Here is a 14,253-nt window from a genome sequence, read left to right as displayed (position 1 = left end):
ATTTGTCATATAAACTATTGCTTTCATTACTTGATACTTATTTCATAAATTGTGAGTTTTTCTTATAATTGATGTTGTTAGTTTACTACTAAAGAAATGAATATGACAGTACAGATGACTCTGTTTGACCCAGAAAAGGCTGTTTGTGTCACATCCTCGTGGGAAGGATATCTCAGGGATGCATATATTTTTAGACACTTTTGGCTGAGAAAAAAAATGAAATCTTTAGGAATTCCACACAGTGGGGTTTCGTACAGTATCAGTGTAGTAGCAGTCAGTGAAACACAAAAATGTCTTTGCACACGTAACACAATTATCTGATCACTGTATGTACATGCTTTACAGTAAATTTGATTTATTTGTGAGCTGTCCAATTCATTTGATTTCCCAGATGGCCCATCACTCCTTTTAATCTCTATTATAGTCCAATTTAAGCCCATTTGTTGTCCACTAATAGACAGTTCCCTGCTAAAGACTTTAAATTTTTTATTCTAACTTGTCATTTAAAGGTTCAGTATATGGAATGTAGCAGCATCTAGCAAAATTGCAACCAACGGCTTAACATCTCTTTCGAAACACTACGGTGGCTGACACATGACAAAGATGTCGTCACGTCTTTGCTTCTTTGCAGACAGACATATTGTATTTATGAAACGCGTTCTGTAGAGCAGTTTGTCCATTTAGGGCTACTGTAGAAACAACGTTCCATGTAAGAGGACCTGCGGAGTGTGTAGATAGAAATAACTCATTCTGAGATAATAAAACATAACCCTTCATTATGTGAGGTCTTTATACACCTCTGAACACACAGTTGTCTATATTATATTGTATTTCTGTCAATAGAAACCAATGCAAGTCAATGGGGTCCAGTAAACATTTTTCTAAATGTCTTCTTTTGTGTTGTGTAGAAGGTCACACAGGTTTGAAATGACAAAAGATTGAGTAAATTATGATTTATTTTGGGGTGAACTATCCCTTTAAGTAATTTACAGTAAAATTATAACCTGTACATGCATCAGAAAACATTGCATTGTGTAATGTCATTGTTATATCATAATTTGCCGTATTCAGTAATGTCTTATATAAAATATATCGTCTCGGAGGAATGCAGAATTTGTGCATGTCTGTACACTGACAGTTAACACATCAGCGTAATCCATCTACTCGCGGGCGGCGTGCACACGCGCACATCTTCCTAATCCATTCAGTCTACAGGGACTCTCAGTAACTGTCTCTCTGCCCCTATCAGCGCCTTCCATCCCGTCTCTCCTGGCACTCATTTAGTCCTCATCCTCATCCTGCCTCAGTACCCAACGCATCTCTGATTCACATTTCTTCTGCAGGAAGTACATCAGCATTGCTATGACAGCAGAGAGAGCGTTCTATGTGCGTTTCTATGCTGTAGATCAAATTAAATGATCAGGTTTAACAAAAAGAAATTGCAGATTTTCAGTGAGGTTTTAGACTTTTAAAATATGTGATGTACACTACAAACACTACACATATATAATAAAAGGACCGATTACCCAACAATTGTCCTTATTGACTCTCCCTCATATTGTTTCAACCCTGTGTTGAACAACATAATATCATTGAAGTTTGACCACCCTTGTTCACGGTGTTGAAAATACGTTGAGATGAACAGAAGAAGGTCAGTCACATGGGTTTGGAAGAACATGAGGTTGAGCAAGTGTTGACGAAACATTTTTGGCTGCGCTGAAGTCTGTAAAAGACTGTAGTTTTTGAAGAAGTCATTAAATTGTACGTCTCCAAACATTCTGTCTTTCTGTTCACTTTCATCTCTCTCTCTCATACACACACACATCATCATCTTCTGTGGGTGTAAATCTCCTCCTCACAGCATCTTCTGAAGCTCCATTGATGGAGAGAAACGCGTTCATGGCGTTCCAGCTGTAACACAACACACACACACCTCATTTCTCTTTTCGCTCCATCGTGCACACACAACCTTATCACAGACACCAAACACACACACAATGCCATCGAGACGCGGTTGTGAAGAATGAAGCGTTACCATCAGACGCTATGCAATTCCCAGAGCCACAAGATGTTCAACCAACAATCCGTACAGATAACCAGAAGCACTTTGTGCAGCAGACTAAGAACTACAAATGATGTTTGTAATGTTTATTGTCATCGGTCCCAGGTTACAAGAATCCAGCAGGTGTAATTCACATTCAGTAGGTTTACGTGAACTCCAAGCTGATTCTTGCAAAAAAGTGTGACATTGAGTTTCATTTACATGCATTACGTTATTGCTTTAATCTTCTGCATGCATGCAAGTTAACTGCGTGATGATTCCCTTGTAAAACAATAGACAGTGGAATCAAGCTTTCATAGTACACACACTCTTAAAAACAAAGGTTCCTAAAAGGTTTTTTGTTGGGCTTTTAAGAATCCTTTTCCACTACAGAAAGGTTCAGTGGATGCTTTTTAAGATGATAAAAAAGGTTAGAAAATAATGATTGAACCATTAACTAAAAGATTGTTTGGGGAAGCATCGTTCTTCTATGACAAGACAGTTTAACACAGCAGTGTTTATTAATAATAATAATAATAATAATAAAGATGATCCGGGACAATATTGTCACTTTTATCAGCCTGTCTCTAAATCCATCAGGCAACTTTCTCTTGAAATGAGCATTTTTTATCAGACTCCTTCATTTACTTTGAGGAACAGCAGATATTTCAGAGCGGTCAGAGTTGTGTATTTTGCCAGTTTTTAAGCAAAATGATTTGATTAATGAACATTGTAATCCCAATGAAGATGATCTAAACTCTTCATTTATTGTCTTACTGTCAATGCAAATATTTTTGTTCACATAGCAGTGATAGCTATATTGTTTTCTGTCTGTCAGAAGTGGTTCATTGAGTGTTACACTTCTTGTATTGTAAATGATGACAATAAATGACTTTGACTGTGAAGGAAAAAGTGTAAGTGAGATTACAGTCCACTGCTGAAGTCTTTCTGTCCTTCTCACGATTCTGTTATTCTGTCCTGTGTCATTCACGCGTAATTCATCTCCAACCTTTAGAAATGTAATGATGGCGTTGTCGGCACACACAACTAAATATGCACATGACAACTTTCCTTTTTTCCCTGAAAGATATCTGAACGAGATACAATTGTAAGCAAAGAAAACCAACAATGCAATGAGTCAAAAAACAAACTGGTTTGCCATTAAAAGAGATGAAAATGTGTCTTCATCTATTCACCCTCATGTGTTTCCAAATCTGTATTTGACTCTTGCAAAAGAAGAGGTTTTGAGAAACATCTCAGATGATTTGTGTTCACAATGGAAGTCAATGAGAGTCCAGTGTTATTTTGGTCACTAATGTTCTTCAAAATATCTTCTTTTGAGTTCTGAAGACTACAAACAAAAGTCACACAGGTTTGGAATGACACGATGGCAAGTAAATGATGCAAGAATGTTGTCTTTGGATGAACTATCCCTTTGATTATTGATTTTCTTTAACAACAAAACTGAATCGTCGCAGTCCTTCAGAAAACTAAGATGTTCATATTTGCTGTTTTTCAGGAACCTTTTCAATAATTGCATACGGGTTAGACAATCTCAGAACCCAGTGATACACATATAAAGGAGGAGGAATGATTTACATAAATGATGAAATATGGAGATACAGAAGGACTGCAACAACGTACATCATATTACTGTACAGAATGTTGTTTTAAGGAACAAGTCACATCCATATTTACACATTAAGGCCAAAAGATGTGAATCATTATTAATATACATTGTTGCCGTCCAAAAAAATCTAATTTATTCAGTTTGTGTGAATATCCAGTGAGGGCTTGGGCGTTTCTGCAACTTGACATTTTCATTGCATTATTTGCCGATCTATCAATAGTTTACGATGACTGGACTTTTCTCTTATTTCTCATCATCTGCTCATTACTATCTCCATGATTCTCACTGTCCCTCTCCTCTTCTGTCAACAGCGCATCTCTCATTGTATTTCCGTTCCCGTTTCTACCCTTCCTCTTCTTAACTAGACCCGTCATGTCAGGTCAAACTATATGATCTCAATTTCCCATCTCATCTACAGATACCTCATGTCTCCAATACTTCACAGTCTTCTTTCCTCATACGTCATATCATAGATGTTCTGTCTTATGTTCCGATTATAGGCTTCTCAACATTGTACCGTCACCTCTGTCATGGTCGCCTGCAACGGAAGGACTTTTCTCTCTCTGATCACTCAAAGGGTCTCTCTCTCTCGCTGTCTATCTGTCTGTCTGTCTCTCTCTCTCACACGCGATCCAGCAGTCTCACTCCCTCTGCAGTCCGTAAAATGATGGAGAGACAGTCACCACATCCCATCAGTCCAACACACACACACACACACACACTTACAGGAGTTCAAAGCACATCTCTTCATATAGCTCACACGCATCATAGCTCATATTCAGGGTCCATTATGGTGCATTATAATCCACAGCAGCCATGCATCAAGACACGCCGTGCCCACCAAACAGTGTGAATTCACCTCTCTCTCTCTCTCTCTCTCTCTCTCTCTCTGTGTGGATATAAGAACGAAAAGTGCCTTATGAATATTGATTGCTTAAACTCAATAGAAACTGGAGCTCGGCATTCAGGAGAAGAAAATGTGTGAGTATTTGATGCCGCATACACAGATCTGAAGCGACTCCTTAAGCAAAGCACACAATGTCAATGCAAACCTGCTCTTTCAGACGGATGAGGGATAAATGATGACAGAAGTGATGAAGGAACGGCAGTCCCCAAACGCAGATGAAGATGATGCTGCATCGCCACATACCTGCTGAGGCTGAGCTGTCCTCCCACCTGCTTGTATCTCCTCGGCGTCTCGCAGCCGTCTCACGCAACCTCGTCTTCTGTATTATCCATCTGGAGCTCTTCTCTCTGTGTCTCTATTGCTCGGCTCCTGTGGAAACAGTCTGCAGCAGCCTATGGCTGCATGGCTGGTGTGTGCGCGTGCCTGTGCCTGAGTGTGTGTGTGTGTGTGTGTGTGTGCGGGTCCGCATGGCACAAACTAAGCTCATCTGATATTCATATAAACCCCCACAGCACCAGCGCCCCCCTCCTCTTAAAGGTACAGTGAACCAACACCCGACACACGGGAAGAGCAGGTTCATGGACTGAACCACTGCGAGAGAGAAGAACGGGAGGCTGCAGAAGACATGCATGATCTATACGAGCGCATTCATGTGTGCTGCAGTTAAATTGAGAAGAAAATTTTAATAAAGAAACTATTAAAACATACAATAATAACTAATAATATTAATAATTATTACATATTTATTGTATATGTTTTTATACTAAATATAAAACAAACTATTTAAAAAATATAAAAACAATACAAAATAACTAAATATAGGTATATATTAAAATACAATAATAGCAACAATCTTATTATATATTTTTGCAAACAATAACTAAATATTATAGTATTAACATTATTATTATTACTGCTATTATTTTATTACTATAAAATGTTCTTATATTTATTTATAAAATAAGATACAGTTACAACTTTTTATATTAAAAATGCGTTATTAAATACTGAAACTAAGATTAATAAACGCTGCATAAGTACTGTTTATTGCTAGTTTATAATAGCTTATGCATAACAAACGCAACCTTATTGTAAAGTGTTACCAACAATTTATATAAAATGTTAAAGAAATAAAATGTCAGTAAATGCAAATTAATATAATGAAACATTTTGAAGAAATAACATGTTTTAATCATGATTATATTTAGAAATGTTATGTTCAGCTTATTTTAATGATGTCTGCTGCAGTTATTTTGGTCATCAGGTAAAAATAAAGCAGGCGATGGCAGGACAGGCTTTGGATGGGATAACCGTACCGTAACAGTACCTGAAATTCAATCCTCATTCTGTCACAATAAACTCTCAGAGTCATGCGTCACTTGAGCTTCAGAAGAAATACATCAACCTCTCCTAAACAGCACTTATATAGAAATAAATGGCTTTTACTACAGAAACAACACATCTCCTAAAGCATAACTCCAGATCTGAGGCCAACTGCAGCGTATTTTCATTCTGAATGTGTGTATTTCAGATCAGAAGAGCAATTGAACTCATCGCTCATGCATCAGCTAAACCTCTGAAGGAGGCGTCTCTCTCTGTGGCCTACACTCAAGACTTCTAGCTCACCTTGATAACACAGCAGATTGTGTAAAAGCACAAGAAAACTGTCTCTGTGTTTATGTGTAGGAAAGGTGTGGTGGAGAGGAATTAAGCTTTTAGGAAAGTTTGGGAGCACAGTTTAGTCTTAAATAAATAATAACCAAGAGAGGTGACGGACCGGTGGACTGTTTGTGGTTAGCAAGGGTGGAGCTACGGCAGCTGATACGGACAAAAAGCAGAAGAGACGCTAAACTATAAACACCGGTTATTCATACAGAAAACTCACATACTTCATATACTGCTACCATACGACTCTAGTGTGTTATTCCAAGCAAAATACTGTAATCAAACTATATTAACTCGAGGCTGCATTTGGGTTTACATTCAGTATACTGACATAAAGACATACGGCCCAGCGTTCACAGACCCTCTGTCTTCTGTATTTAGTAGGAATGCATTATTTATCAACATCTACTGTAAGCTGAGCATCCCACAATAAAAGCCGTCTCCTGGAATAATCAGATTCCAGGTGAAATGAGACAAACTGTATGAACATTTTTTTCTGGACTGGTGACCTCTCTTGAATATTAAAGGGAATAATCTCCATGGCAACAACACAGCAGCAACCTGACAACGGATTTATTTGTGATGACAACGTAACAGAAGCACACACACACACACGTGTTAAAGCAAAGCACATACAAACATATATAAATCAGTATAAAGCAATGTAAACAACTCAAATAACGGCAAAGCGACAAATCTATGTTTAAAAACTCAATGTAGAGCCATCTATCGCAATTGATCTTCGAATGTTGTCAACCTCATCATGCAAATATTGAATAGTAAATAAATAAAAGCACATAAATAAACAAATGTAAACTGGCTTTAATGCGCACACTTTAATCATATATATTCTGCTACATGTTCCACAACTTCTTAGGGTCATAAAAGTATCAATACACGACACTAAAACTTATTCACGCAATCAGCACTATTCTTAGAGGACCAGCCTGTTAGCTACTCAAAGCATCAGTGCGCCACCTGCTGTCTGAGGAAGAGAATTCTCCTTCAACTGTTTCAGATTCACAAACACGCTGGGAACAAAATAGGAGAGTATTGGGGTGGTTGACACTGTTATAGAATAATATATCACAAGTGTGTAAATGCTATACATAATATCAAAAATAAATAATATGCACATACTGAAATCTACTGCCAATTTTGGCTTGCATGTGAGAAATTGTGAATTGTAAAAAACTGCAGAATGTCCTGACATCGCGTAACTCCAGAACTGTGCAAGGTTAAAGTCCAGTGATTGGTGTGAGGTCAGGGTTCAAGGTCAAAGTTCAGAGTGCAATGCAAGTGCAAGGGTGTTTCAGACACACGGGTAAGATGCCACGGTTAATCTGGTGAAATTCCACCAGCTGCAGAAGATCTGTGAAGAGCGTGACGCCGTCATCCATCGTGTAGTACTGACGCACCCCCTGCACTAACTACAGAAGAATAAAGAAAAAAGTTTCAACCGGAATCACAAACGGCTCTAAAACACCATAAACGTGTACCGATTCATGAATGAACTGTGAATCGCCGTGCACTTACAGGAATGATGAGGTAGTGTTTCGTCTTCAGTTTATAACACAAAGACAAAACAAAGCACTGTGCGTGCTGCTGACTGTCCCGAATCAGAAACATCCTGCGGAGAACGATTCACAAAATAAATAAACGCCACATAAACAAACAACTAAGTAAGAGAAAAAAACAGACATCCTACCAACCCGTCAACTTGACCCTGTTCCACCAATAGCTTTTGAGCTTCACTACGAGACACGCCCCCATGGAACCACGGCTGGACCCGATGAACCGCTGTGGGTGTGCAAATACAAATATACTGCACATTAAAAAAAGGCACGAGATGATATAATGGAGTTTGTGTTGAATGACACTCACGGGAATGCTCGCGGGTGAACTGCGACCCCTGACTTGTGCTGTTCTGTAAACTGAATCGCAGAGCCTCTCGCTTCTGAAGAACAACACATACCTCACTTTGAGAAAAACATTCACAGAGATCACAGTTAAATAATGGATTTAATAATAAATATAAACACACACACCCGCCAGTTGTGTCCCTCCTCCTGCTCGGCGCTCAGGGCCTCGTGTGGGTTCTGGATCACCCGTCCGCTGTTCCCTGAGAAATCCATAGCAACCATCGACTCGTCTCTGTCTGTAAACTGATGAGGACAGAAGCAAGAATCACACACTTAACAGAGTTAAAACTAGGGGCCTTCTGGTGGGTTTCGGGGAGCGTTTGGTTATTAAGGAATAATTGAATAAATTGCTTTACAAATGCTGTATTGGGTCCACTGTATGTGAATCTTCACGTGTTCTGTAACGTGTGTGTTTACTGTACCTTGGACCCTGGAGGTGGTTTGTTCACACTAGAACCGGACTGGGCGAGCTGGTAATTACACTGGAGCTGTTTCCCATGCTAAAAACACAAATACACACGTTTACAAACAAACAAACAAACAACACACACATGGAACTGTCAGTTTGTTAACCTTAAACAATCTGAAGGCTGTGATCCAGCACGTTCGACTCGACTCGCTGTCAGCGCACATCAGCTTCAAATCCTGAGAGCGAAACCGGTCTTTCGAGGCCTAACACACAAACACGTCTCTGTTGAAGATTATTGTATGTTTTTTTTGTTATGAATTTGTGGAAGCATCACTATCATTTACCTTTACGCAGAAGACATGCTCACCCGGAGCACCGTAATGTTTACGCCCGTTAAACACTGTAAACACATTCAGATCATCCAAATCTGCGATGAACTGCAAGTGTCGAGGTTCCTACAAATATCACATCATCACACAAATGTTTGTGTGTGTGTGTGTGTGTGTAATGTAAAGATATTAGACAGTGGTGAAGCATGTATACTGTATGACACCTTTGATTGGCCTTTGCTGGAGCAGTACAGTCCAGACCGCCGTAAGAAAAAGTAAAGCCTCTTCCAGGATTTCTTCCCACCCTCTCTCACATTAAGATACCCTTGGATCTCAGGACACGAGCCGCTCTTTACCATATTCTACATAGAGAGAAGTGGGTCAAATCATCATGAAAGAATCGCACATACATTCTGTCGTTTAGCAGACAGAGAGTTCAAAGACATGATCAAAAACAATCAGCCTTCAGTATTCTTACCTGCACCAGTTCTGATGATGTCATTCCTTTAGTGACATCAGCACTGTCAGAGATCATGTGTTCTGGGAAAAACAGCTGCATAACACAAGAAAAACACCGATCAACCGATCATTACTGAATGTTTAAGTGTATCATGGGTGAAATCTGAGGATAACAACAACATGACTCATGAATCCTAAATACCAAATATTAAAAGACAAGGGAAAGGTTTCATACCACAGGTTTTTTGAAGAACTCGTACTTGGCGTAATTTTTGCGGAAGATCAGCTTTGTGTCGCCGTCTGGTGGCCGGGAGGACTGGATCTGTACCACACGTTCATGATCTTCCAAACAGCGCTCTGGAAAAATACATGCAAGTCAGAATGCAAATGCACTTGATAAACACACACAGACACAGATAGTAACAAACATATGTTGGTTGCCTATCTTCATTTAGTATTCACAACAATGCTAATCAACAGTCCCCGTGTTATTGTTTCTGAAAACAATGTGACCTCGCAGTGTGACAATAACACTCATGTTACAGCGAAAGCCTCAATAACACATGAGTTGTGTCACCACAACACCGTGTTTTGCATATGGTAACACCTTGAGACTCTTTCAGTAAATAATGTGCAATTATACTAATACAATAAGATGTGTTAACATTTGATTCAGCAAGAATCCTGACAGGCATTTACTAGTCAAATATTTGAAACAATTATGCAACACGAAAGGAAAATAACCCTAAAAAACATAATCATTCAGATGTAAAAGAAATATTTACTAAATTTCCTTTAAAAGAAATGTGTACATTTATGTGTATAAATTGAGGTCCCGAACAGATTTGAAAGATAAAATGATACACTTGATAAATGGAAAATGGTGATTGTAAAAGCACGTGCTAAAACTTAAAACATTTAAACATTAACATTTCACCTTTAAGAAGTGACCTATAGACATTTTATGTTACGAGCGCACCTGGACCGCAGTTAACTTCCGCTCTGTGTTTGGCTAGTGTCTAATAAAAGAACTACTTAGATCTCATTTAATTTGTTAATATTCATTGATATTACTATTTTATTGTATAATAATTGAATTAAATAAATGATTTGTTGAATGGGTCTAGCGTATGGTACACTGACATCTAGCGGTTGAGTTTGGTATCGCAGTCTAACTTCAAAATATTGCAGAGACAAGTTTAGCCAAGTAACGCGTCTTCTCCGTTTCTTTTGCTTGTGATCAGAAATAATCTGGATGTGTAGCGGAAGTTAAGAGCGGTCCATGAATGCCCACATGTCCAGTAACAGTTGTCGCCCGTCTATATCAGAAAAACATACCCAGACCCAAAGCAGAATGATGTTCTATGAGTGCCCAGCTCTCCTCATCCATACAGTGAGCCGTCTGAGCCAGCATGTGACACACGTCGTGTGCCGTTGCCCCTGACGACACCAAGACTGAACGACTGTGTGTACCGTCTCCATACACCCTCAGAACCTTCACACACACACACACACAATAATCAGACACACAACAATAACGTATGCTCTTGATTTAACAAATTACTATTAGGATTAACCAGAAACACACAAAGGAAGCACACGTACTTTGACACAAATATGAAATATTCATCGTTATCTCCTTACATGTATACATAAACAAACAGATCCTCAGATAGACAAGAGAGAAAATCATAAAGTTTCTTTTAGCATGGGCTGATGTTTGCACGCTTGTTGTGTAGCTTCTTCTGCTCACATGACTTTCAACTTATCACCCCGTGATGTTTTCGTGTACACGTGTGCGTGCAAACATCAGCTTGTTTTTCCCTGCAGGCGGGCATGTCATACGCCTGTCACCTATTGTGAGTATTAAGAACTGATACCGCCGCGGGCGGCTCCCTGTCAGTTTGTCACAGATTAATTGACGTTCAGACAATAAACATCCAGTGGGTCTTACATGCGTGCTGCTGTCGGACGCTTCCTCCCTGCTGCCGAGAGACGTGTTCAGCACGGGCGAGTGTGTCGGACTGCACAGTTCAGGAAATGGATTTGGGATTAACGGAGCAGAGGATGCTCGGAACTCCCCCTGAGACCTGACGCTGAAAAACATGCAAACAGGAAAGAGAATTTATGAAAGAAATCCTAAACAGCAAACAATCATTTTCTCGAAGTGTTTTTCATTCGTCAATTTAAGCACAGTCAAACAATAACAAACACAGCAAGTGTGTAAGTTACCTGTGTGTGTTTCTGATAGTCAGAGGAAGAGATCGAGGCGTCTGAAAGTTCTGTGATGAAGAACAGCTAACCGGCAGAGAATCAGGTGTGGACATCATCTCGACCGATGACCTGCTAAACATCTCCACCTCGGACCTACAACCTTTGACCTCCATCACCGCTGCGAAAGGAGCACAACGTTTCATTTGCTTACAACACATCAGCACGTGACCACCTACAGACATGATTCACACACAAAACTATTTCCTACTCTGAGCATGTCATAACAATATGCAAAATCGGCACTTGTTTGCCAAAGGTTCGTGTCGCCCTTCCCAAAATAGATCGAGAAACAATCGACACAGCAGAACCTGCTTTACAGCCGTACATAATAAAAGCTCAGATTAATGATGCGTGCCAAACCCGCGCGTGTCAGTCACACCTTTTTTCTTTTTCATTTTATTCGCTGTTGCCGAAAGGAGATGAAACTGTTGACTAGACACGAGTGTTGAGTGTGTCTGGATGCCCAACTCGTGAACCAGGAAGCTGGCACTGAAACTCAAGCATGTAAATGGCGTAAACACAGAGATAAGCAGGCAAAACAAAAACATCACCTGACACTTCAGCGAGGTTGTTTGATGTTTCTGCCTAATTAACCAATCAAATGCTCTTGTTTTCATTTTTCAAATGAATAAATACCAAACGTTTCATTTCTGTAATTGTGTTTCACAGAAACAGGTGGAAGTCGACATCTAGCCACACAAACAAACACTGTTTTGCACCTGTCAAATTAAGGGAAATAAAGCTCTAGTGTGGACGCGAACAAGTCTGAGAGCTCAACTTCCATCACACAACAGTGAAGGTACACCACACAAACCACTGCTTCATGATGACAGACTCCTGGATACACCGGTCCGGCTGATGGTCTACACATGACGGTGTCATGACAGAAGTGAAGCCATGTCTTCAAATAATATGGTTTTCATAGGTGTTACACTCTCTAAAGTTTCATGGTTTTCCACACTGAAACAAACTGTCCCTAAACACACAATGACCGCTCAGCATTACAAATAATATCCAGCGTTTAACTGTAGGTAAACCACACTTACTACATCATGATGTCACTGCCAGAACCAAAGCTTAACCATCTCCCACATGAAAAAACGCTATACTTTCACTTTAATATTTACTATGGTTAACTGTAGTATTCCTAGATACCGTTACCATAGTAAAAAAGTAAAGTATACTACACTTTATTCTACCCTTCATTATAATTCATACTTGAGAATACTGCAGAGTACACGAACAGAGTGTAGTAAAACACCTCAAGTACTAAAGTATACTACAGTGGGCTGTGTGTTATTTACAGTCTTACTTACTACTTGCACTATCAAACCATTGTTAACCTCCAGATGGCAAATGATGTAGAAACGTGACACTAACGTTACATCGAATAAACATTTGTCGGTAGTCCAACACAACTTCGTAAAGTGGCAACTTAAACGACATACTATGGCAGTTTATGACAAGTGTATTCATCATTCCTTCGGTAAACTTCAAGATGTCGTTTTGGGACTCACCGACACGCAGCTCGCGCTCTTCTGTGTGTGAGTGATCTTCTGTGTAAGTTCATCAGGACATCAGCAGCATCAGCATCATCATCATCAGAAGTGTGTTTGAGTGTTTGTTATTCAGCACGAGTCACATCATCGTCTTCACAAAAGTTCAACTTCATGTCGAGTTTCGCTCGTAAACACCTCAGCGGTGGGCGGAGCTAACGCGTCGACCACAGGTGCGCCGAAAACAGGTGATCTCGCGCATGCGCCTTAACTGTGAGGTGAGGCGTCAAGTTTAACACAACACGAAGCGGTGAACAACTACTCCTATATTCTTTTATTTCAAATATAAATAACTGAACGTTGAATAAATGATGTACAGAAATGGCCAATGCTAGCTGATTCACTTGTTTGGTGAATGCACGTCTCGAAAGGATTGTTTTAGAAAGACCATTTCTGTGTAGGGATATAAAAATGTAAGTCGACCTGTAAAACAAGTATGAAATGCAACAGCGATTGAACGATTCTTTGACAATTCTTTGACCTAGAACATGTCCAAGTCAAGAATTATAGAAAATGACGTCTTGCTTACATTTATGACAAATACTCTTGAGAAAACACTTAAAGTCTATTAACCATCTATTATATATGGTCAAGGCTTTCCTAATATGTACCATTGTTTTAATATTTACCTTTTTACCCAAGAGCTAAAAACATGCCATTTTTAAATGTGTGTCTGGAGGACAGACGAGAAAATACTGCAACGCAACTGAACTTTAACAGATAAGGTGCAGTTTCCCAGACAGGCATTATGTTAAGGCAGGACTAGGCCTACGTTCAATTATGACATTTAAGTCGTTTTCCACCAAAATCATTATTTGTGTCCATTTTGAGACAACACAATGGCACTCTAACCCTAATACATATGTGACCCTGACTACAAAACCAGTCTTATGGGTCAATTTTTCCTAATTGAGATTTTTACATTTATTCATTTGGCAGACGCTTTTATCCAAAGCGACTTACAAGTAGTTTTTATACAGTGGCACATTACTGCAGAGCAATCAGGGGTAAGGTGTCTTGCTCAAGGGCCCTTCAGTCATGACCTGCTGGCACTGAGACTC

The 14,253-nt window shown here is 39.5% G+C and overlaps 1 protein-coding gene across 6 annotated transcripts; it reads right to left on the bottom strand.

The window, feature by feature from the left end:
• Positions 1–7,055: 7,055 nt before the first annotated feature.
• On the bottom strand, positions 7,056–13,427 carry grb7 (growth factor receptor bound protein 7). 6 transcript variants are annotated; one of them, XM_079487779.1, is made up of 16 exons: positions 13,154–13,427; positions 12,016–12,125; positions 11,595–11,754; positions 11,317–11,458; positions 10,701–10,857; positions 9,598–9,719; positions 9,382–9,456; positions 9,128–9,265; positions 8,919–9,029; positions 8,739–8,837; positions 8,588–8,665; positions 8,292–8,408; positions 8,128–8,200; positions 7,956–8,043; positions 7,780–7,873; positions 7,056–7,673 (listed from the first exon to the last, which is right to left on the bottom strand). In XM_079487779.1, exons 1-16 carry the CDS (start codon positions 13,204–13,206, stop codon positions 7,527–7,529), a joined length of 1,764 nt encoding a protein of 587 aa, XP_079343905.1. In that variant the 5' UTR covers positions 13,207–13,427; the 3' UTR covers positions 7,056–7,526. The 6 variants fall into 6 exon arrangements, with proteins under 6 accessions (XP_079343905.1, XP_079343904.1, XP_079343907.1 ...); XM_079487778.1 differs by having other exon boundaries at positions 12,016–12,131; positions 13,154–13,346; XM_079487781.1 differs by lacking the exon at positions 12,016–12,125.
• Positions 13,428–14,253: the final 826 nt, after the last annotated feature.

This window comes from Barbatula barbatula (genome assembly GCF_947034865.1).
Source record: "Barbatula barbatula genome assembly, chromosome: 23".
NCBI lineage: Eukaryota > Metazoa > Chordata > Actinopteri > Cypriniformes > Nemacheilidae > Barbatula > Barbatula barbatula.
The sequence above is the reverse complement of the archived record's forward strand: the minus strand, read 5'-3'. Positions and strand labels throughout refer to the sequence as shown.

What these genes read in the sequence shown, in the direction of transcription:
- grb7 (XM_079487777.1), bottom strand. Translation starts at nt 12,253, where the DNA reads ATGAAAACAAGAGCATTTGATTGGTTAATTAGGCAGAAACATCAAACA. An exon ending in CGTCCGACAGCAGCACGCAT is followed by an intron (nt 10,858 to 11,316) that starts GTAAGACCCACT and finishes GTGTGTGTGAAG; the next exon opens with GTTCTGAGGGTGTATGGAGA. An exon ending in AGCATGTCTTCTGCGTAAAG is followed by an intron (nt 8,838 to 8,918) that starts GTAAATGATAGT and finishes TTTGTGTGTTAG; the next exon opens with GCCTCGAAAGACCGGTTTCG.